Source organism: Trichomonas vaginalis, chromosome IV, assembly GCF_026262505.1.
Source record: "Trichomonas vaginalis G3 chromosome IV, whole genome shotgun sequence".
Lineage (NCBI taxonomy): Eukaryota > Parabasalia > Trichomonadida > Trichomonadidae > Trichomonas > Trichomonas vaginalis.
Genome location: NC_067206.1, coordinates 1 through 22,194, shown reverse-complemented (window position 1 = coordinate 22,194; position 22,194 = coordinate 1). Strand labels below are relative to the sequence as shown.

Sequence of the window (22,194 nt, the reverse complement as noted above, 5' to 3'; positions counted from 1 at the left end):
CATCCGCATTCATAAGCTTTTGTTCTTTCGTTCCGTCTCTATTTTTTACGCGTTTCATGACGAAAGTTGAATTGTCATTTAGCTCTGACATCAAATATCTCGGAGTAAATTCATCCATGTCATTTGGATGATATGCTATTAAATCATATCCCTTAGCGAGCTTGTATTTTCCAGGTTTGAAATTATATCCCATTTGGTGCTGAACCATAAAGCTAAATAGGTTCGGGTCAGTATTTCCTTCCTTGAACTTTCTAATAGCTTCTTTATATCTGTCACTAAAGTCAAGAGTATCTGGGTAACCATAATTTTCCTTAAGCATTTTTAAGAATTCTTGGTTTCCTTGTTCTCTACTTCTTTATGTCCTTGCTCTGTTTGTGGTTGTTGCTGTGCAGTGTTTTGAACTGTTGGTTGTGGTGCAGTGTTTGAACTGTTGGTTGTGGTGCAGTGTTTTGAACTGTTGGTTGTGGTGCAGTGTTTTGAACTGTTGGTTGTTGTGTTGGTTGTTGTGTTGGTTTTGGTGCATGCCTGTGTCTGTGTCCATGTGACGATGTAAATGTTTTAGGTAGTCCTGGTGCAGGTGCTTCTCTTGGAGGGTTTGGTGGTATATAAGTTCCACAGCTGGCACATATGTTCCATCTGCAGCATAATGTCCTACCTGACTTTTCGTTCTTAAGAAAGCATTTACTAGGTCTGTTTTGGTCTGTTGTAACTCTTTTTCTTGACTTTCCACAACAGTTGCTCTAACGGCGTCATAGGCACTTTGAACTGCCTGTCTCGTTGCTGCTGCATCTGTTATTTTCGTCATATTTGTGCTACTTCTCTTAACTCGTTGTCGAAACCTTCAGACTTCAGTTTCTTTCCAGATGAGAAGTCGTTCACTAGTTTCACCTTACTATGAAGAGCTTCGAAGGCGTTCTTAAAGTCAGCATTCATTAAAGCTTCATTTGAACTGTCTTCATTGCTTGTATTTTTGTCCTTATTGACCCTATAAGTTGGGCTGCTTTAGCGTTGGCTTGGGCATCTAACCAGTCATTATTAGCTTTTATATATTCTGCGCTTTTCATTGCCTTTTGCATGGCTGCGTCGTTATTTTTACTTTCTTGTGCTAAGTTTTCATACTGTACGGTTTGGTTTTGCAACTGTAAAAGTTTTTCTGCCTTTACATTTGCTTCAACTTCTTTTTTATACTCATCGCTATCCATATATGTCTTCAGGGCTTTTGTTTTATTTCTTCATCTTTCAGTACTTTATATTGAGTAGTATGGTTTTTCAAATTTATAACATCTTGTTCCATTTTTGCTACTTCTGCTGCTTTTTCTGACACTTTTTTTCGCATATTCCTCTGTACTTAGTTCTTTCAGTTGTTCTTCTTTCTTCTTTTTCTCTACGTTTAACTCATTAAGTTTCTTTGTGTGTCCTGTCATATTCTAGTTTCTTTTCGTTTTCACTTATTTGTTTCTGTATGTCTATGTTTGACTTTTTGACATCTGCTATTTGATTTTTGAGTGAACTCAAATTCATTTGACTTTGAGGGTTATAGGCTGTTCCGTCTGCAGCTCCACCATAGCCTGTCATTTTCGCTAAAAGTGCCGCTCTTAAACCTCCACTCTGTGCACCAATAACTCGGTTTAAAAGCATAGGGTTGCTTGACATTTGTTGCAACATAGTGGGGTCATTCATAATTTGTTGTTGCAACTGTTGTTGTGGTGTCAGTTTTACTATTGGATGTTTCAATGCTCCCTTCCTCTTACGTATATTCTTACGTAGCTTACGTGGCATTTTAAGTGAAGTAAAAAACGGTTTTTGACAGATGTTTATATGACACTTTTTGTTCAGCACAAAAAACTACTCGGTCAAAGTGTTGTCAGTTTTGTAAAATAACCGTCTTATCTCCGTGCCTATGACGATGAAATCATGACAAAACATTTACGATGAAATCTTGACAAAACATTTACGAAGAAGTCTTGACAAAACATTTACGAAGAAGTCTTGACAAAACATTTACGATGAAATCTTGACAAAACATTTACGATGAAATCTTGACAAAACATTTACGAAGAAGTCTTGACAAAACATTTACGATGAAATCTTGACAAAACATTTACGAAGAAGTCTTGACAAAACATTTACGAAGAAGTCTTGACAAAACATTTACGAAGAAGTCTTGACAAAACATTTACGATGAAATCATGACAAAACATTTACGAAGAAGTCTTGACAAAACATTTACGAAGAAGTCTTGACAAAACATGAAAACATATATAATTTGTGAAAAAGCGACACAAAAAGTGTCACCGGCTGGGGTTCGGTCCTCCTCTTGGGTCTTGGGCAAAATTTCTTATGGGCTAGAGGGCACAAAGTGCCCGGAAGGCCATCCCAAGAAAAAAAAAACTTCATTATACTCATCAACTTCAGGGGCTAGAGGGCACGAAGTGCCTGGAGGCCCCACTACCTTTTTTTTTTTTTTTTTTTTTAAATGATAATAAAAAAAGAATTTTCAGAGGTGTAAAAAATAAACTTCTCAAATAGAAGGACCATGCTAAATGGAATGCGTCGCATACCCACCCAGTAAAAGTATTTGTGAAGCCATCCAGAGGAGTTAGGGCTTCTCCGTGCGTCATTGTTATGCCTCAAAACCAGAAACGAAGAGAGGAGACGAAATTTCCAAATTAATTTTGGAATCCCGGCCCAAATCAAAAATTTAACCATATTTCCCAGTAGAGTGGAAGAAACTACTTATTATAAACAATCTTTATTAAAGAATAAACACCCACATCTCTGTAAAATTCTTTTTTTATATTTACTGTCAGAAAAAGTGCAAACAATTTTTTTTCTTTCAATTTTGATTTGCGAACGATTTTTTTTCTTGCGAAATAACGTACTAAAATACACTTTTTTAAAATTTTATCAATTTGTTATGGTATATCTTTATGATAATGAATAAAATGCTTATTTTTCATAAGTAAATACATAATTTATGCTGAAACACAAAAAATAACACGAAAATTTCTCTACAAACATAGTATAAATTGAAGTTACTAAAATTCATGAGGTGGTGAATTCAAGTAACTTGGTTCATGAAAATGAACAACAACATCTTCCATTGTTGTCCAATGTCTTGCATTAACGGCATCAACTACTCTCTGTGTGTATTTCACCATTGCAGGAACATCCACAGGATAAACGTCGGGGCCTTTATGTGGAGTTTTAGGATGGATAACTCCAATTAAGAAAAATCTTAAATTCGCGCAAAGCTGAAGATTTGGTTCATCTACCTGAGTAGTGAACATTAAACACATTCCACACTTTTCATGCATAAATATTGAGTTATAAATACCAGATCCGCAAGGAGCAACAAGAACTTTCAATGATTGCCAAAACTTAACAATTGTTTCTACAGAACTTGAGAATTGAGAATCAGCTATTTCCCATTTACAGCCTTCATCAATCTTTGTACCACTACTTATGGCTTCATAAAGCTTATTAACATCATCGAAATTTCTTCCACTTCCCTTTGGTCTGTCATTGATCACAAACCTTGTAGGTTTGATTTTATTAAAGTTGACTTTTGTTTTTATCAGCTTTCGTAGCCTGTCAAGGCCTCCTGCAGTGTAGCCGTGAGCATATTCTAAACTATTTATCAGCCAAAGGGAGTGAACATATATTTGTTGTGACAAATCTACAAACGTCACTTTATATCCTAAAAAGTTTAAGATTTCTTGAGTAATTTCTCGATACATCGGAGGGGAATTAACCATGAAGCCTCTTGAAACCAAATCTTGTGGAACAAGCATCATTGCACAAAGGAAATCATGAATATTGTGGCCATACATATTAAAATACTGAATATAATAAACTAATTCAAATAATTCTCCAGTTGTCTGCATCATTGTGTGACCGCCATGGTCCTGATAAATTGTCTTAAAACTTCGCTTTTCATCTGAGATCTGACCTTTCGAAACAAAAACGTCTTTAAATAATGTAACATAAACCATACTATGAGTTATGTAATTGCTCGGAACTATTGCTCGTTCTGTATATGTTCGACCTGATATCAGGGCATAGTTAATCACTTTCGGATCATTTTGATAAAAAACCTTATCCATTTGAACATAGGGACATTGATACCACCATGTTTTATGGTTAATGTTTTCTTGTGTTTTCGGTCCTATTATTCTGACGCTGAAGCGAATTAAAGAATCTTCATATCTATAATTCGAAAAAATGGTCAAGAAGGAAGAAAAAGCAATAAAGAAGTTTATAAATATTGCATTAGGTTGCATTGAAGAGCTTGCTTTGTCTGTTAATGATGTCTGGGATTCCGTAAGGAGTTCTGCTGCAAAAAAATGATGAATGGATTAAACTCTGATAACACCCAATTTATATATAATCCATTGTGGTGGTCTTTTTAAAAAACGAGTCCTTTTTTTCTGAGATTTCTGATCGCTTCCTTTCTGCTCGTCATGCCCGAAATGGAAGAAATGATTGATATAGCCGAACTTATTACTCTAATTGGCAATTATCTTGTATAATACAATTAGTTGCATTGTCAGTTATTCTCAAGCATTATCGAATTTAAATTCAGCATCGCTAATTTGCATTGTATTGCAACAGCACATGTGTGTTGAGATAACAATAATATTACACCAGCTAAAATCACACAATAAAAATCGAAATTTTGCATCTCGAAAAAACAACAACAGAATTCTTCGTAATCTTGGGTATTTACATACATTGTGATACATATTCGAATGACCTGAATGTATGGGAAGTTACAAAATTTGAGGAATTTATTGCAATAAAATAAACAAAGGTCATCCTTATTATATAAATTTGTAAAGAATAGCGAAGACCTTTACAATGTATGCACAGTCCCGCATATTAACTTTGAATATTTCTGATTTCATTTTGAAACATTTTGACTAGAGTATTGATAACTCAAATTTCCGATATAGTTACTACATTAATGCTAATGTAGTAAGTTTCCATTCATCTATTTACTTGATGTTATTGAAATAAAATCAATTTTATTTAACTATCCTTAAATAATATTTTTGTTGTGGAAACAATATATCTAACGATGGTTATGGTATCTGACTAACTCTGGAATGAATGTTTATCAAATATGATATCAAAATCAAAAAATAAATGTGTTTAATGATTAAAAACTAGTTAAATTGAATGTTTGACTAATTGTCCAGTACTTTGATTATCCAAATTTTTTTCGAAATTGATTTTTTCAAGAGAAACATTTAAATTTTGAATTTCATTTTTGAATTTTCGAATTTTTTTTGGAGTCTTAAACTGATAAATTAAGCATAATTTGTAATGCCATCGCTTTATGTACAACATATGGTGATGAAATGAAGGCGGATTTTAAAAACTTATTTTAAATCAAAAATATTTTCCTCATTATCATTAATTCTAAATTGATATATACAATACACAGATAAGGCGTGAACTAAATTAGAAATATACTTGAATAAGAAGAGTAAAAGTCAAGTTTTTATTCATTTTATAATTGATTTAAACAAAAAATTACTTCATTTAATATTCTAGTCGCTAGATGAGATTTTGCTCGTATTTGTTTACAGAGCCATATCATTTCTTGCAATTGAATTTGTTATGGAAAGAGGTATGGAAAAAGTTTTTCGTAGAGAATACAATATCTCATATAACAAACGTGAGATATTGTTGTAAAAATCCGTAATTTAGTCAATCCAACATACTTTACAATATGAAAATTGAATTCGATATTGAGATTGGGACAAAGTTGCAATTCGGCACTTTTTGTAAAAAAATGGGGTCATACTCATAATGAATAGAGACTTATAGCCAAGTCTTGATATCATGCAGGGAGAATATACATTGATAAGCAATTATATTTTATAGTAGTAGTATTCGGAAATTCTTACAATTTACAATACAATTTTCAAAAATGGATAAAGACTAATAGCCAAGTCTTGATATCATGCAGGGAGAATATACATTGATAAGCAATTATATTTTATAGTAGTAGTATTCAGAAATTCTTACAATTTACAATACAATTTTCAAAAATGGATAAAGACTAATAGCCAAGTCTTGATATCATGCAGGGAGAATATACATTGATAAGCAATTATATTTTATAGTGTTGTAAACGAAAACGATAAAAACGGTTTGACAAAAAGTGACACTTTGCATGGCAAAAAATAGAGCCTTACTTTTGAGATACTTGAGATTGAAACTGAATCTTATGAAGCGGTGATCTTGAATCACTAAATCATAAGGTTCAGTTTCATATAAAATTTGTTATTCTTTTGGAATTATTTCTTATAAGATTTTACATCTTTTAGCGGGGAATGTTTGTTATCATGTATATATTATAAATATTTACACGATAACGAACATTCCTCACTAAATTACTGAGAAACTTTGAGGAAATGTCGAACAATTTCCTCAAAGTTTCTCAGATTTATATAGATAACTAGAGTCCCCTAGGCACTGATTCTGGTTCAGCACCTAGGAGGCTCTGGTTATCTAACGAACTGATAAAATGTTTTTAAATTTTGTGAATATTGCTACCTGTGAAGCACTGACTTCAAATCAGTACCTCACAGGTAGCAATTACATTGAAATATGGGAGAAACTTTGTCCGAATGTTAAACTATTCGGACAAAGTTTCTCCCATTTGTAGTGGAGATGGAAGGCTTTGAGGTATATTGTATTAATATATACCCCAAAGCCTTCCATCTCCACTTGAAAGTGTCCAAACTTTGGGTTAATAGTTTGCAATTAACCCAAAGTTTGGACACTTTCTAGAAGGAATTGGATGGTAAGAGATATACATTCATATGGTATATCTCTTACCCTCCAATTCCTTCTTAAAATGGGAGAAACTTTGTCCGAATGTTAAACTATTCGGACAAAGTTTCTCCCATTTTGCGAAGGAATTGGAGGCTATGAGATACTGATGAAATGTCAGTAACTCATGGCCTCCAATTCCTTCCTAAAACTCATAAAAGTGGACCTTACATGCATTTAAAATTTGACATGTAAAGTCCGCTTTTTGTGAGCGGGGATTTGACTCCGTCAAATCCCCTTTTTCGTTAACGAGAATAGTAGTAGTATTCAGAAATTCTTATAATTTACAATACAATTTTCAAAAATGGATAAAGACTAATAGCCAAGTCTTGATATCATGCAGGGAGAATATACATTGATAAGCAATTATATTTTATAGTAGTAGTATTCAGAAATTCTTACAATTTACAATACAATTTTCAAAAATGGATAAAGACTAATAGCCAAGTCTTGATATCATGCAGGGAGAATATACATTGATAAGCAATTATATTTTATAGTAGTAGTATTCGGAAATTCTTACAATTTACAATACAATTTTCAAAAATGGATAAAGACTAATAGCCAAGTCTTGATATCATGCAGGGAGACTCTCTACAAATACAAAAATTGATTATCATAAGGAAATACAAATTTATCAATTTTCATGTGAAAATTACATAAATTTGTTCTCCAATAAATAGCAATAATACTTTGAATGTTATATTAAGTAATATAGCTTCAGGTAAATAAGCTTACACTTCAAAAATATACTGTTTATTCATTAATTTTAAAAAAAGTCCAAATTATCTAATCTTGCTTACTCTTCCTTTAAACTTCTTTGTGCCAAATTTAATATTGCCTTCAAAGATGGAATAAGGACATTAGGTTCAATCCTTCGGCTTTCGACAATTTCCAAAATGTGTTGAATTAATTTCAAACATTCATCGTGTTTTGAAGCTCTTTGCTCAACAATCTGATTACCTGCCCTTGTAAGAATTCTTACTGCTCTTTCTTCATTCAAAACATTAGCGACTTGAACCTTAATAATCGCATTTGGAATCACAACAGTGATGAGAGTTATGACGATGTCATCAATGCGCTCATTTTTCTTACCCAAGAAAAATGTTTGCTTTAATTGATGAAAGTGTGATTCCGCAATGTTATTCGTGGAATCACCTTCTCCACGATATAACATCATCCAATGTTCTTTGGTTCTTCTCCATTGTTTATCGAAATACTTCAAAGCGCGCGGTTCTTCTTCTTCTAACATTGTTGTCAAGAACTCATATGTTTCATCAGACTCTTCAGCCAGCTTTTCTGCATTCGTTGCATCTGCACGTAATGTCAAAAAGTCCATTGCTAAATAGAAGTTCTCAAAATTCTGTGGATTGTCAAAATAGCTTCCAACTTTTGCACATGCGCGTAAAACATGCACAGCGCACCAACTGAGCTGCGCAAGAGGAAATCCATCCTCAATTGCGCGAGCAATGTTTAGCGCACAGTCAGCGCTCCAATGCTGTGGATCCAGGTGCGCAAACTCACAGAATTTCACCAAACATTCTTGAATTTTTTCAGATGTCTGAGGGTTCACTAAAAAATAGCAAAAGGGGAAAATTGTGTTTTGACTTGTTTTCATTGTTACTGCAAACAATTGGATCTTTCCTTTAATTAAAGAATGAGTGGAATCGACGTGGAGAGGGTTATCAATGCTATGCACCAATTCTTTTGCAGCAAAAGGTGCATATATGATTGTAAACTCGGAAAAATCTCTATTGTAATCAAATTGAACGAGATCATCTGGGCACTCTTCCTGTAAATTATTCAAAAATGCTTCCAAAGAAGTGTAAAGATCGTTTGATAATCTTTGTGCAATAATCTAATCAAGGCGATAAAATTTGTGCTTTAAAGCATCAGTAGACTGCGCGAAAAGTTTCATCGTTTCTTTGTTATTCGTATCAATTCCGAACTTATCAAAAAATGCTTTTTGAGCAAGAAATTGCTTTCCACCGTTTTTAATATAAAGTTCGATCCATTTTTGATAAAATTTACTCGCGTAATGTGAACCCATTTCAACTCCTATATGATGGCAATGTTCTTCATTAACTTTGCTTATAGTAAACACTCCATTTTGTTCTTCAACCCTAAATTTTGCCTTGCATAGGGGATACGAACATGAATAAGTGACATATTGCTTTGGAGATCCCGTTCTTCTTCTGTATGGGACACCGCCCTTGACTTCCTGTTTAATACCAAAAGCAATAAGCTCCTCTAAGTCCACCGAAATCATAAAAATGAATGATTTTGAAAAGAGTTAACAAAATTCAAATCACATCAAAAACAAAAACACATAAAAATATTTTATTATACTCATTCGAAATTAAAAATAATAAAATTTATATATATTAATTTCATTAAATCAAGGTTAAAAATCTCACCGGAAAAATAACCTCAGTGTGATAAATTTATCACCGGAAAAATTTACAATAAGGTTAATACCGAAAATATCGAAAAATCAACATTTAAGGTTAATTTAAGAGTATGCACTTTTGTCACCTACTCCCTTTTTAAATGAATCTTATTATTAACTCGAGCTATTTCAAAGAGAATCGGCATAATAGCTTAAGCAGATTATACTACGGTGCAGTAAAGAATTTTTGCATTATTTATTTAATATTTGCCTTCATATTTGTGGATTATCTATTAGAACAAAATCTAAATCTAACAATTATGTTTCAATTGGAGCAGGAACAATTTATCGATGCTTTCAGTAATATTAACTTCACACAAAACGATGCGGGCGTTCATGAACTTCAAATCCATCCTGGAATAAAGGTTCTTCATAATTTTTCTGCAATAAGAACAGAAGAAACATTCTTTAGTGCTGGCCACAAAATCTTTGTTACAGTATTCGATAGTGGATTCATGAAGGAGTATTTCCTTTATCTCCCACCATTTGACAGTTACATTCCGAAAGGTCTAACTCCGAAACAGACAGACCTTTTCTGGAAACAAGAGGAAAATCATATACATTACTCAGATTTCCATATTCCGCATATTGATGTTGTATGGACTGTTAAAAATGGAATTTCATCACTTTCTAATGCTCATTCTTGTCGCAAAAGCAACTCTTCTCATCATCTAAACTTCTGCAAATGGCCTACGACCGTTAATAATCCAGAAATCAAAGGAACGGCCTTAGTTGTCGGCAGCCATCAGATAAACTACTTCCAACACTTTTTTGATAACGGGTTACCGCATTACGCCGCTGGCTCTCTCGCCACAGGTATTTCTCCCCAAATGATAACTGTTGTTTCTACAGCCTGCAATCCAGTAACGATAGAAACTCTAGAAAAACTCGGCTACAAGTCGCGCCAGAACTGTCAAAGCGATGGAAAGCAAGTTAGTGCCGAGTTACTTATCATGTGCACTGCAACTCGAGTTGTCCATCATTATTTCTTCGACTGGTACCAGGAGCTAATGAGGATACCGATAGCTGAACGTTCTAAAGTCATTTTACTGCCAAGAGGCAAAGGGAGTGGCGGAAGAGGTAGTAGAATCATTCAAAATCTCCATGACATTGTCCCTCATCTCAGTAAAATCTTCGGATCCGAAAACGTCATCATTCACGATCAAAATTCTCCAGAAAAGACACTTTCAGCACTAATCAATAAATTCAGTACCGCGAGATACATAATTGGGCCTCATGGAGGAGCTTTTTATAACCAATTCTTTTCTGGAACAAATACAACAATTGTGGAAATGCTTCCTGTCAAAGAGAACGGATATTACCCAGAACAAACTGGTCCAAGATCGATGTCATTTGCACACTTGGCTATGTACACGAACACAGAATGCTTACACCAAGATTTTTACAGATACTATACAATAAGTGATCAGATCAACTATAATATTAATATAACCGATTTCATGAATTGGTTTAAATTTAATTTTAGAAATGATACTTTTGTTGTTAATGCTTCTTCATAATTTAAGACTTTGTTTGTATAAAGAGGTAGGGCAACGATAGGTCAAAAAGGCTTCTCTGATAGATTTCCTTGCCTTTTGGATATGCTATAATATATAGCCTAGCATGATAGGATATGATGTCAAAAGTTAGAACATAACTTAGGATCTTGAGAAAAATGAAAAACAAAAATTACATAAAAAAAGAAAAATTTTATCTAATTTGTTTTTTTGGACCGAATAAGTAATTTTATTGAATTTCAATACGACACATAGATTTTATTATTAGTAATAAATATAATGGTTTACTATTAACAAGGAACCTAAACTAATGAAAATTTGATTTCAAATATTGTATATGATTATCATAGATTACCAAAATATATTGCTATTTATGAGGATATAATATTGATTATTAGTAAATCGTATAAATTTAATAAATATACCATGAATATTGAATGAATTTCTTGATTCATAGGGGTAAAACGCGCTTTTATATGATTTAGACAGAGAATTTATGAGATGTAAATAACACAATAAAGGTTTATATTGAATATTTTCTAAAAATAAATCGAAATTATAAAAAACAATACATTTATTCATTGAAACTACTTGGACAAATATGAAACAAGCATTCAGGCAATTCTTTTGAGACTTCAACGCATCTGATAATTTTTATATAACTTCACCTCTTATGCTTAGAGTGGAGGTATTGAGATCGTATAAGTATAGATGAGCTCACATTCAGATATGATGTGTGAACTTCTGTTTTCACTGCAATTTTGAATCAGAATAAACTCAAAACAAGAATAAAATGATATACTCACTCTCTAAATGTGTTCGAGATTTAAAGTTGTATGAATAAAACGATTCATCTTTCGAAGCCTCCCATTTAATGAGAGACTTCGAAAGATGAATGTATTCATGTAGATGAAATACTATATATGACCATGTGTGATACTAAAGATATCAAAATGTTCATTTTTAAGTGCAATAGAAGGGTTATCTCTCGTAAAATCTCAATTTAAGGAAGATTTAGAAAGAACTCCTTTCCTAAGTAGATAGTGTGTGGTTTCTGTCTTTTGGTTGATCAGGAACTATGAAATTAAGTCGGACAGAAAGAAGTTCTTTCCAAAACAGACTCCAAATGAGTTGTTCGAAAAGAACTTCCTTCTGTATATGGATAATTGTAGTTACCGCACTGAAGTATGTGATTGTGATGATGGAGTTCTCGATAAATCTAAAATCGGATTAAGATTAATTGAAAACTCAAGTAATTCTTTGAAATCTTGTGTTGTCTGGCACTATAATAACCAAAGAATGAGAATATTATGTTGAATGATGAGTACGTGTGCTCGGCATTCGCCGAGCGAATTGAGTTTAACGTACTATGAAAAGTGACAAATTTGGGCTTTTTTTCCTAGGGTTATGATCTCTTCCTTTCTGCTCAATACGACAGAAATGAAAGAATGAATTTGTACTCCCTAATTGATTACTACAATCTGTATCTATCTTTAACATAGAATTAGCTGCATTGTGATTTATACTCCAGAATTATTCAATTTAAGATCAACCTCGTAAATTTTAATCATATTGCACCAATACTCCTACGTTGAGATAAGAACATGATTATACATACCAAAGCCCCATATTAAAAATCAAAATTTAGCACCTCCATTATGCAACCACATTATTCGTCGCAAATAAGTATATTTACGCATATTATGATGCATATTCACACAACTCGTATACATGAAAAGTTATTAAAATCAGACAAAATTATTGCAATAAGGAAAAAAAAAAACTTTATTATATATGTTAGTAATGAATTACAAATATTTCTACAAAGAATGCTCAATACTTCATATAATCTTCGAATATTTCTTATTACAAGTTAATACATTTTGACTCGAACATGATAAACAAAAGCTGACACGCTGATTACTACATTTATGAAAATATAGTACGTTTCCATTCATCTGTTTACTTGTTTTTGTTGGAATAAAATCATTTTTTTTTCTTTCATGAAATAAGAATTTTGCTGCGAAAGCAATATCTCTAACAATAATTAATACATTACGTCAACTCTGGAATGAGTATTTATCAAATATGATATCAAAATCAAAAATTAGTTGTTTTTTATGAGTAAAAACGATGTAAATTGATTATTTGACTAATTATCAAATACTTTGATTTTCCAAATTTTTTTTCGAAATTGATTTTTTCATGTGAAAATTCAAATTGTTTAATTTCATTTTTGAAATTTTGAATTTTTTTTGGAATTTTGAGTTGATCAATTCAGCAGAATTGATAATGCTATTGCTTTAGGGCATACCACAAGGTGATGAATAAAAGGTGAACATTAACAAATTATTTTAAATCACAAATATCATCCTCATCAACTTTAATTCTAAAAAGAACTGTACTGAATTATGAAAATGCATGATGATTTACATTATTAAAATCTTTGAATGAAAATAGTACAAGATAAGTTTTTATTCATTTTTAATTAGATTTAAACGAAAAACTACTCCATATTAAAATTTAAGTCGAGAAATCGTATTTTGTTCTTATTTGTTAGCATTTTGTAGACATTCTAATCTTGAATTAATTTGTTACATGATATTATTAACAAATTTAACTGAAAAAATATGTTAATATGGAATAAACCATGATTATATAAGCTATCAATGCTATATATACATATGTAAAAGATTCATATTAACTCAATTAACAAAAATGATAGATTTTCATAAAGGTTCAATCTAGGTTCGTCCGAAAATTTTGATTTTTATATAGAAGACATAGTTTCATATACATAATTAAATTTTCAAACAAATTTGATCATACCATTTATTAAGCAGGATAGTATATTAATTACCATCAGTATAAAAATATAAAAATGATTATATTTAATTATTGCATAATTTAGTCAAAGAGTTATAAGCCTCAAGTGATCGTTATCACCTTCAATGCACGTATACTTTATTGATTCATAGATATTTAATCTATGTTTGACATGTTGTTGTCGTCATTCGTTTTGTTCCCATTCTTCCTAAGTTAGAATTAGAGAATACACCATCCACATCATCTAATTTGGTCCTCAGCGATAGATTGGTTCATTTTGGAGGAGTCCCATCAGACAGTTTTCGAGCACCAAATATCAAATTTTAATGTATACAAATCTTTAGTGATTTATCTCTTTTATGATGAGTAAAAGGTTTCTGCTCATCAACATTTGATTTCCGACATATATGATTTCTAATTGCAATTATTTACTTTCTTTTTATAATCTAACTCTGTGACTCATACCATAAATTAATTATTGGAAAGTGTCAATATGTTTGGCACAACGAATGGCGGAAGATACCAAACCATGCAGGGAATATGATACGTTTAAGATCTCCGAACTTTTTTTCCAAAAATTTTCTATCGTTGCCCTACCTCTTTGTATAAACTGTTCCATAAAATTTCTGATAATTGAAAATTTTGTATGATCGGCAGTTTTCAATAAAGATTTAAATCAAAAATGAGTCATGCGTGGCTAACTATACAAAGGTACATTCACTAGGCAATAACAGTAAAATGGGATGAAAATAGGATAAATAGCATCCCTATATAGTGCCTAACAATATTTATACGGGCCAAAAAAAATTTGGCTAGAGATTTGGCGAGTTATAAAACTTAGAAAATTGAGAGGGATTTTTATTTTTGAATTTTTTTTGGAAAGTTAAAATTGCGATTAAAAATCGATTTCCAGGAGAACTAAGCATCTCATCATATATTTAAATCGAAAAAATATTAAATAATAGTTGAATAGTATAACAACGTGAAATTATGGCTGAATCTACAGAAAAAATGAACATATTTGACATTTTTGAAAATTCATACGTTAGATGGTGACAGACTCATAAACTATACTTTAGCTAAGATTGATATATGGTTTCAACAACACATGGTTAAAATCGTAAAAATATTTTAGATTTCAAAAAGATATATATGGTAATATAATGGAACAAAGTCAACAAATAGCATGTTAAATATGTTATAATTAACTTTTTATTAGATCCAATAGTAGATATCGAATGGTTTCCAGCTTTATGGTTAAATATTTTCTTTTCGAGCTTCTCTTTAACTGTTGTATTAAGGTTGTAAATTTTTGATGCTAGAAACTATGGAATCTTCTTTGCTGCTGCATTTTTCTTGAGAGTTCTTGCAATTTCGAATAGATCTGCGCATTGTATGAAATGGAGGCTTTAAAATATCTTGAAAACAGAATAGGACTGCTTTTCCAAAGGAATGCTTACTTGTAAATCAGAGAGTTTCAAAATTGACAGCAAGATTATCATCATAACTGTCGATTTTGCTGCGAAAAAGGAAGACAAGTAATTAACAAATCATTTACTGTTGTTCATCAAAAGAAGAAAACTTTGATAACAACTAATGATGATAAAATCAAGCTATCTTTTAATATTTTAAATTGATAAGACATTCAAAATATTTGAATGGTTTAAAATATTTTCTTTTAATTTCTATAAGATATTATCATGATTATATAATAAAATTTAAATTTTTATTCAAAAAGGCAATATTTCAAACTTTTAATTTCAAAAATCTTAATTCTGCAATAAGTGTATTTAATTGTAGCAAATTTAATGATCCTTCGTCATGCTTAGCAATTTGGAACTCATAAATTAATGATTTCTTCAAGTAAAATTCTGCATTATTTCAAAAGTCAATAATTCTCTAGTAACTTTTCTTCAAACCCTAACCATTATATTATATGTATAATGGAGAATAATTGCAAAGAAAGATAGCCGAATTTACTGGGTAGTTCTTGTGATGCGAAATAATTGCAAATTAACACCTAGTTTTAACAGCATCAATCTCTTTTTGCTCTCATTTAAATGCATTCGCACACTTTAATTTTGAAATATAAGAGTTTTGGAAATTATCAAATTTATCTGCTCAAATACTATAGATCTTCATAAGTGTTAATAGAATCATTAGCCTTACATATAGTGTTTAATATAATGATGCACATTATACTGGGATTCATTCCTTATTCATCTAGTTATTATAAGATTTACAACCCCATGAAAATTTAAAATTTTGTCAAAAATAGTGAATGTACCTTTCTCAAAACTTAAGATATCCTCCGAGTTCAAAGATTTAAAAAAACACAAAAAAATTAACTTTACTCTTTTGAGATCCTTATCAGATGTGCAACAATTTGATGCAGTATCGCAATTCGAATCCGATTTTTTAATGTAGATGTACTCTAACATTCTTGAAAAAATGCAAAATGATATTAATTAAGCTTTTCATTTCTTTATCATACACGAAACAAAATCATTCATTATACTAAAATTTATCAAAGTTTGAATAACGAAAAAAATAATATCTAAATTTTTACATTGAGTCGGCTATTGATATGGTCAATATTAAATCGTTTAAAAATGGGCATTGGCCAGAATAATACCCACTAAAATAAAGGTAGGTCAACAAAATCGTAACGATGCTTTCTTGATTTTGGTAATGGATTTAGACTATGTAGGTACTCGGTGACTAATAGACGAAGAATGGAAGAAAACTGCAAGAGGGATTTCGAGGAAATATTATTAAAATTACATTTGATTCTTTGACTTGCAAATAAACATATTTGTACTATTAATCGGTTTTACAGAATAGATCTTGCGTTATTGTATGTTTTGAAAAAGTATCTAGAATTTTTCCTAAGATACTCATTTTGCGAGATAAAATGATATACCATCTACTAGACATTTGTGCATTGCTTCCTATATGTAGCTAGTAACTACAGAAATTGTAGTTTCAGGAAATTTGAATACATTTGGAATTCTAAGAAAGACATTGTAATATTGAGCATCTCCTATTTCAATATACCATATTGATGAAAATATAAATTCATGTAATCTGTCCTTAAATATGCTATCTAAACTTGTGATAGAAACTCAATTTCACCAGAAAATATGAGAAAATTCCAAATTGTGAAATAAAACGAACATATTCACATATGAGATAACAACCATCTATATTAGGTTTCTCAATTCTTCATTCAAAATTCCAAAAAAAATTCAAAAATTTGAAAATGAAGAGAAGAAATATGAATTTTCCATGAAAATTTGCAAAATGAAAAAATTTTGGAATTACAAATATTATTTATTTTTGATGCTTGTTCCAAAATATGTATGGCATTCCAAACGGGAACCGCGGTTGGTTACCATGGATTTCCGTCACCGGTGACATTTTAAAGATTTTTTAAGCCTTATAAAAATATGCTTTGTAAATCATTTTTTGTAAATCGGCAAAAATTTGGTAATTTTCTTCAACTAATAAATCTGCGAATAGCATTTATAATACAAGAACAATCTTTTAAAATGCGTTTGATTCATTTTTGTATAATTTCATATAGGCACATATATTCTTCCGGGACTTTCCGTGATTTTACCGTAAAATCATTAGTTTACACCAATTTTTCCGTATTTTGAATAGTTTACTGCACTTTTTCCGTAAAATTGAGTTACGGGAATCCGCAAAATTTCCGGACCTTATTTTTCATAGAATATAATAATAATATTTGATAAAAAGATATATTATTTATATTTTTGATTTTTGAATTACGGAAAAAGTGAATTGATAACTTGATTTTTTTATATGGTTAATTTTTCAAATGATATTATGAAGATCTAAAATATTAAAAGTAAAAAATTGAATTACGGAAAAAGTGAGGTCAAAAGTGAAATAAATTTGCAGAACAATTTTCATTGAAATAAGCTTTATTTTTCATTATTAATAACAATGCAAAAAATATTTATCACGGGTTCAAAATTTAAAATTAAATATTTTAATAATTTACATCTTATTCTTTATTTTATATTTAACCCGTGAAAATATCATTTAAAAATTGAATATATTCAAAAAGCTTTATTTTTATTATGACTGCATGGGATCCTCATGTATATGATGAGTGGATTCCATTTAAGAAGACGAAATATCCACCAACTCCTGAAACATTGGAAACAAAGTGTGGAAAAAATGTTTCACTACGATCGGCTATTATGAGAATGAGCCTAATCAATCAGACAAAGGAAGGCTCTTTACATACTGTGCCGAATGTAGTGAAACATTAGTTCAAGGGCAGTTCGTGCGATGCATTAAAAAAAGCAGGAAAAATGATTTTAAAGATCATAAGTGCAAATTTTTACTCCCAATGCCCAACTACGTTCCTGCTGAGCACCAAGTTGAGAATACTCAGCAAGCAGTTGGCTCTGGTAATGATCCTTCGTTAGAAGAGATCATTGCCAGGCTTATTGCGAGCCTAGATATAAGCCTTTATGCCACAATGAAGCCAGCATTTAAAAGCTTCCTAGAGAGCTTCGCCAAATGGCTTAAAAATAAAGTCAATCGCGAACAGGGCATCAACTTTACAATCCCAGACATTGAGTTCACACGGCGCGGTGTCAGAGAGGCATTGATTACTTTAGGCAAAACAGACTCCTCTCGGGCCTAAAGTTCTGCGAGGAATTCCGCATCTTCTCAATTTCCCTGGACTGCGGAACACACGGCAGCCGTCATGGTCTATTCTCTTGTGTGTGCAATCCAGGCAAAACAGATTGCCACCAATTCTTCGACACAACAATTTCGACTAATTGGACATACGAGGACTACCATACGTGGTTTGATTCTCTTAAGGTTAATAAAAAACACGTAGCTGGAGTAGTCGGAGATGGTTTGCCAGCCCAGGTTAAAGGACTCTGCCACTGGAGGCCAGAAGGAGCCCTTTTCCCTGGCTTACAAACCGTGTACATTCGTTGCCTTAACCACGTCTTGAACAATGCTATTGTCCACGCACGTAAGCAATGTCCATTGTTGAATGAACTGATGAATAGAGTTCACCAGATTATCATTATCTTTAAGAATCACGATATGAGAGCGAGATACAAGATCAGGGTTCCATCAATCCCGGAAACTCGCTGGCTCTACATATATGATACTCTGTTTTTCATCTTTGATAATCTGGAAACAATTAATACTGCTTTAAAAAGTGGAGATCTTCCACTATCCCTTTCCAGAGCTACACGTGAACAGTTACAATGGACACGTGATGGAATTCCTCCACTCTTTAAAGATGCTTTAATGATATTCAAGCCATTAAAGCAACTTCAATTATGGCTGGAATCCAACAAGTCCATGGGTGCTTATGCATTCCTGATGATACAACAGTGCCAAGGGATGTTGGATGAAATGGCAGGAAGATTAACGCCAGATGGTGAAGAGATTCTCCGATCAATCACTACAATATTCAAAAATGATATGAAAGAATATGGTAGAATTGATTTGCTTCGGTTTGCTTTCGGCTTTACACCGTTAGCAAGGAAGATCATCAGAGACAAGAAGGGTTTTGGAGGAAAGACAAACTATCCACCTATAATGCAGTTGAAAGATGTGCAAGTCCCAACGATTCCTTCCCTGAGGATCATCAATCGCGAGATCACATTTGAGAAACTCGGCGAAATCCTTGAAGAAGAACGAACAGAACGTGTTGACGAGGTAGCCGAGCATGATGAAGAGATCCAGCAAGCAGAAGAGGAACAAATGCTTAACGACGATCATGCAGCCGAAACAAATGCCGATGGTTCGAGGAATTCCTTGGTCTGGGATGTTGTAGATGAAGAGATAAAAGATCTATACACATTCATGATAACAATCCTCAGACAAAGAGCAATTGCCGAATCAACAGTTGATCCAACGATCAATAAAGACGATAGAGCCAAGGAATTGAGTGATGCTTCCGATTTCTTCATAGAGCAAGATGATTCCCATCTTATAAATGGTCATCATCTTGCTCAAAATGATGGCAAGTTTTGGTACATGAATGGCATAAAGCAACTAAAAGCAATAAGACCAATTGGAAAAAGGATGATGTCACTTTCGTGCAGTGAAGCAGATGTAGAACGTGTAATATCTGAATTGCGAAAGACAAGAAATTCAATGAACGAATCATGCAAAGAAGAATATGTAGCATGCCGCTTCTTCATCAAGTTGAATGATGATCAATTTGATATTTGATTTTGTTTTTTAATAAAATTTATTAAATAATTTGTTTTAAAAAGTATTATTTTTATTCGTAAAGATATTAGACAGAAGGTGGCCAGCCTAATGTCTATCAATCTTTAATATTAGTAGTAATTTCCCGCATTTCTGAATGATGATTGATTAGCTTTGTTGTTATTGATGTAAAACTGGATAAGTATTAAATAATTATATTAATCTTGTCCAGGGGACTGCTGATGGCCAGTCAGCAGCGGCCACTATGAATCATTATAATTATTTAATACCTAAATTGAGGTAAAAAGCAATAAGACTTGCCGAGCCTCATGCCCCTACCTCATATAAATAGAATCACACTTTAGTGAATCAACATCTATAAGAATGAAGTGTTTTGAAGCTGAAATAATATTGAATAGAAATTAATTTTTTCTGAAATTTTGAATGAAATTATGGGAAATAAAAAAATTACTAAATATTGTATTCATACAAATATATTATTTTAAAGGAAAAATAGATGCTGATAGAAACGATGAAAATTTTTGAAAACTTTACAATTAATTTATGTTCGTTAACCACAGAGCTTGCAATCCAAAGCTCACGTTAGACAACAAGAGTCATGAAGTCTCATACTAAGGGATATCCAACATATATTTTAATAATCTAATGTTTGTGACAAATATTCAACATAAAATTAAGTTTTCGTTTCGTTACAAGGCATTCATACTTTGGAGATATCATATTTAATGTACAGAAAAGTTAATATTAAACAATACATGCTAAAGAATTAATAAATAAGATAATAAAATAAATTTATACGTAATTACTTTCATTTAATATGCTTTATGCTGTATAATATTGATTAAGAGGCATTAAAAGGTTCCATAGTCTGCTTTTATAGGCAAGATTTTTGATAAAAATTTTAAATTTTGAAAAATGATGAGAAAAGGGGAAAAAAGGTAAATGAGAGCAAGAGGAGGGAAAAAAAAAGAAAAAGAAAAGAAAGGGAAGGGAAAAATAAAAGAAAGAAGGACATATAAAAATTTAGATGCGCATTCTTAATGCCGAGGCGGCTTGCCGCCGAGGCGCGATTTTTTTAGGCCTCTACGGTAACCCGGCAATGTTTTTTTAAATCTTGTACAGCCCTAAAAATATGTCTTTTTTCCCATATCTGATATGAATATTTTGGATTATTATTATAATTTATATTTATTGACATATTTCATGATATTCATATAATGGTTTGTTTTAGGGAATGAATGAGAATATATTTATTTAAAAAAAGAGAAAAGGTATTAGAATAGATTTTTATTTGAGCGTATTTAAAAGGTTCTACTTCAAAAACTTTATGTAGTTTACTTTTGTAAGCAACGTAAAACAATATCTTTAAGTTATTTGTTGCAATTCGGGGATTAATCGTGAATTTTTGTTGTATATTAGTTAAAAATTAGTTTTTAGTAGATAAATTCGTCATGTTCCCGTTTGTAACTCATTTTGTTTTTGCTTTATTGATGAAATTTCAATTTGTTGAGTGAATATCGACAAATTTGTTAAATCTTGTTTTAAGCGCAGCAGCAATATTTGGAGTCTATTAACTATATCTAGACTTTCAGTATTTTGCATTATTTTTATTGTTGAGGTTAGAACAATCGCCTAACTAAGTAACGCATGTATGTAAAATGACTTTTTCGCGAAAACGGTCTTGCAGATTTTTACGAGAGTAAGATATCAATATATACAACAATTGAGGATTAATTTTATTGCAGTGGTTTACGATTTTCATCGTTCAAAGTATCGGGGCAGATTATTAAATTTTAAGCTATACAATTTCCATTGTAGAGCTTTATATTTTGAAAGAATAGAACAATTGGACATATTATTATTAAGTATAAATGGAATCGATTTTAAATTGCATATATGTCAACACTGTTTCTGACATTAATGTAAATACAAAGTACTAAACTACTATGCATGAAGAAAACTTCAATTTCTCTCCACAATTAAGAGAAGTTTGGAGTTTTATTACTGAGAAAAATCCGCTTGAAGTTGTTCATGAGAATTTAAAAAATTGCAAACAATTTCTTTAATCGTTCGGACATCAAAATTGAAATAAAAATTGTTGCACCTTTTTCGACAGTAAATGATAATAAAAAAAGAATTTTCAGAGGTGTAAAAAATAAACTTCTCAAATAGAAGTCCAAATTAATTTGAAATTTCGTCTCCTCTCTTCGTTTCTGGTTTGAGCATAACAATGACGCACGGAGAAGCCCTAACTCCTCTGGATGGCTTCACAAATACTTTTACTGGTGGGTAACGACGCATTCCATTAGCATG

General features: G+C 31.7%; 4 protein-coding genes and 3 pseudogenes across 7 annotated transcripts, besides 7 other annotated features; 3 read left to right on the top strand and 4 right to left on the bottom strand.

Annotated features, from left to right (window-relative positions):
- Positions 1–2,474: part of a mobile genetic element that runs on past the window's edge.
- Positions 344–1,779, bottom strand: TVAGG3_0000130 (annotated as a pseudogene). The gene has a single exon. A coding segment is annotated over exon 1 (1,436 nt).
- Positions 2,384–2,474: a repeat region (terminal inverted repeat of Maverick-3 transposon ID:TVAGG3_0000120).
- Positions 2,475–3,038: 564 nt separating this feature from the next.
- TVAGG3_0000110 (uncharacterized protein) lies at positions 3,039–3,290 on the bottom strand (the record flags this gene model as incomplete). Its single annotated transcript, XM_001298656.2, has 1 exon — positions 3,039–3,290. The coding sequence occupies one exon, from the start codon at positions 3,288–3,290 to the stop codon at positions 3,039–3,041; it is 252 nt and encodes an 83-aa protein (XP_001298657.2).
- A 2,468-nt stretch (positions 3,291–5,758) lies between these two features.
- Positions 5,759–7,100: a mobile genetic element.
- Positions 7,101–9,387: a mobile genetic element.
- On the bottom strand, positions 7,709–8,464 carry TVAGG3_0000090 (annotated as a pseudogene). The gene has a single exon. A coding segment is annotated over exon 1 (756 nt).
- TVAGG3_0000080 (uncharacterized protein) lies at positions 8,705–9,115 on the bottom strand (the record flags this gene model as incomplete). Its single annotated transcript, XM_001280432.2, has 1 exon — positions 8,705–9,115. One exon carries the CDS (start codon positions 9,113–9,115, stop codon positions 8,705–8,707), a length of 411 nt encoding a protein of 136 aa, XP_001280433.2.
- A 168-nt stretch (positions 9,388–9,555) lies between the features above and the next one.
- Positions 9,556–10,815, top strand: TVAGG3_0000060 (protein of unknown function, DUF563 family; the record flags this gene model as incomplete). Its single annotated transcript, XM_001285040.2, has 1 exon — positions 9,556–10,815. The coding sequence occupies one exon, from the start codon at positions 9,556–9,558 to the stop codon at positions 10,813–10,815; it is 1,260 nt and encodes a 419-aa protein (XP_001285041.2).
- A 1,317-nt stretch (positions 10,816–12,132) lies between these two features.
- Positions 12,133–12,180: a mobile genetic element.
- Positions 12,181–14,343: 2,163 nt separating this feature from the next.
- Positions 14,344–15,929: a mobile genetic element.
- A 1,070-nt stretch (positions 15,930–16,999) lies between these two features.
- Positions 17,000–21,008: a mobile genetic element.
- On the top strand, positions 18,023–18,250 carry TVAGG3_0000030 (annotated as a pseudogene). Its single transcript has one exon. A coding segment is annotated over exon 1 (228 nt).
- TVAGG3_0000020 (uncharacterized protein) lies at positions 19,024–19,881 on the top strand (the record flags this gene model as incomplete). The annotated part of the gene is made up of 1 exon (XM_001287958.2): positions 19,024–19,881. The coding sequence occupies one exon, from the start codon at positions 19,024–19,026 to the stop codon at positions 19,879–19,881; it is 858 nt and encodes a 285-aa protein (XP_001287959.2).
- Positions 21,009–22,194: the final 1,186 nt, after the last annotated feature.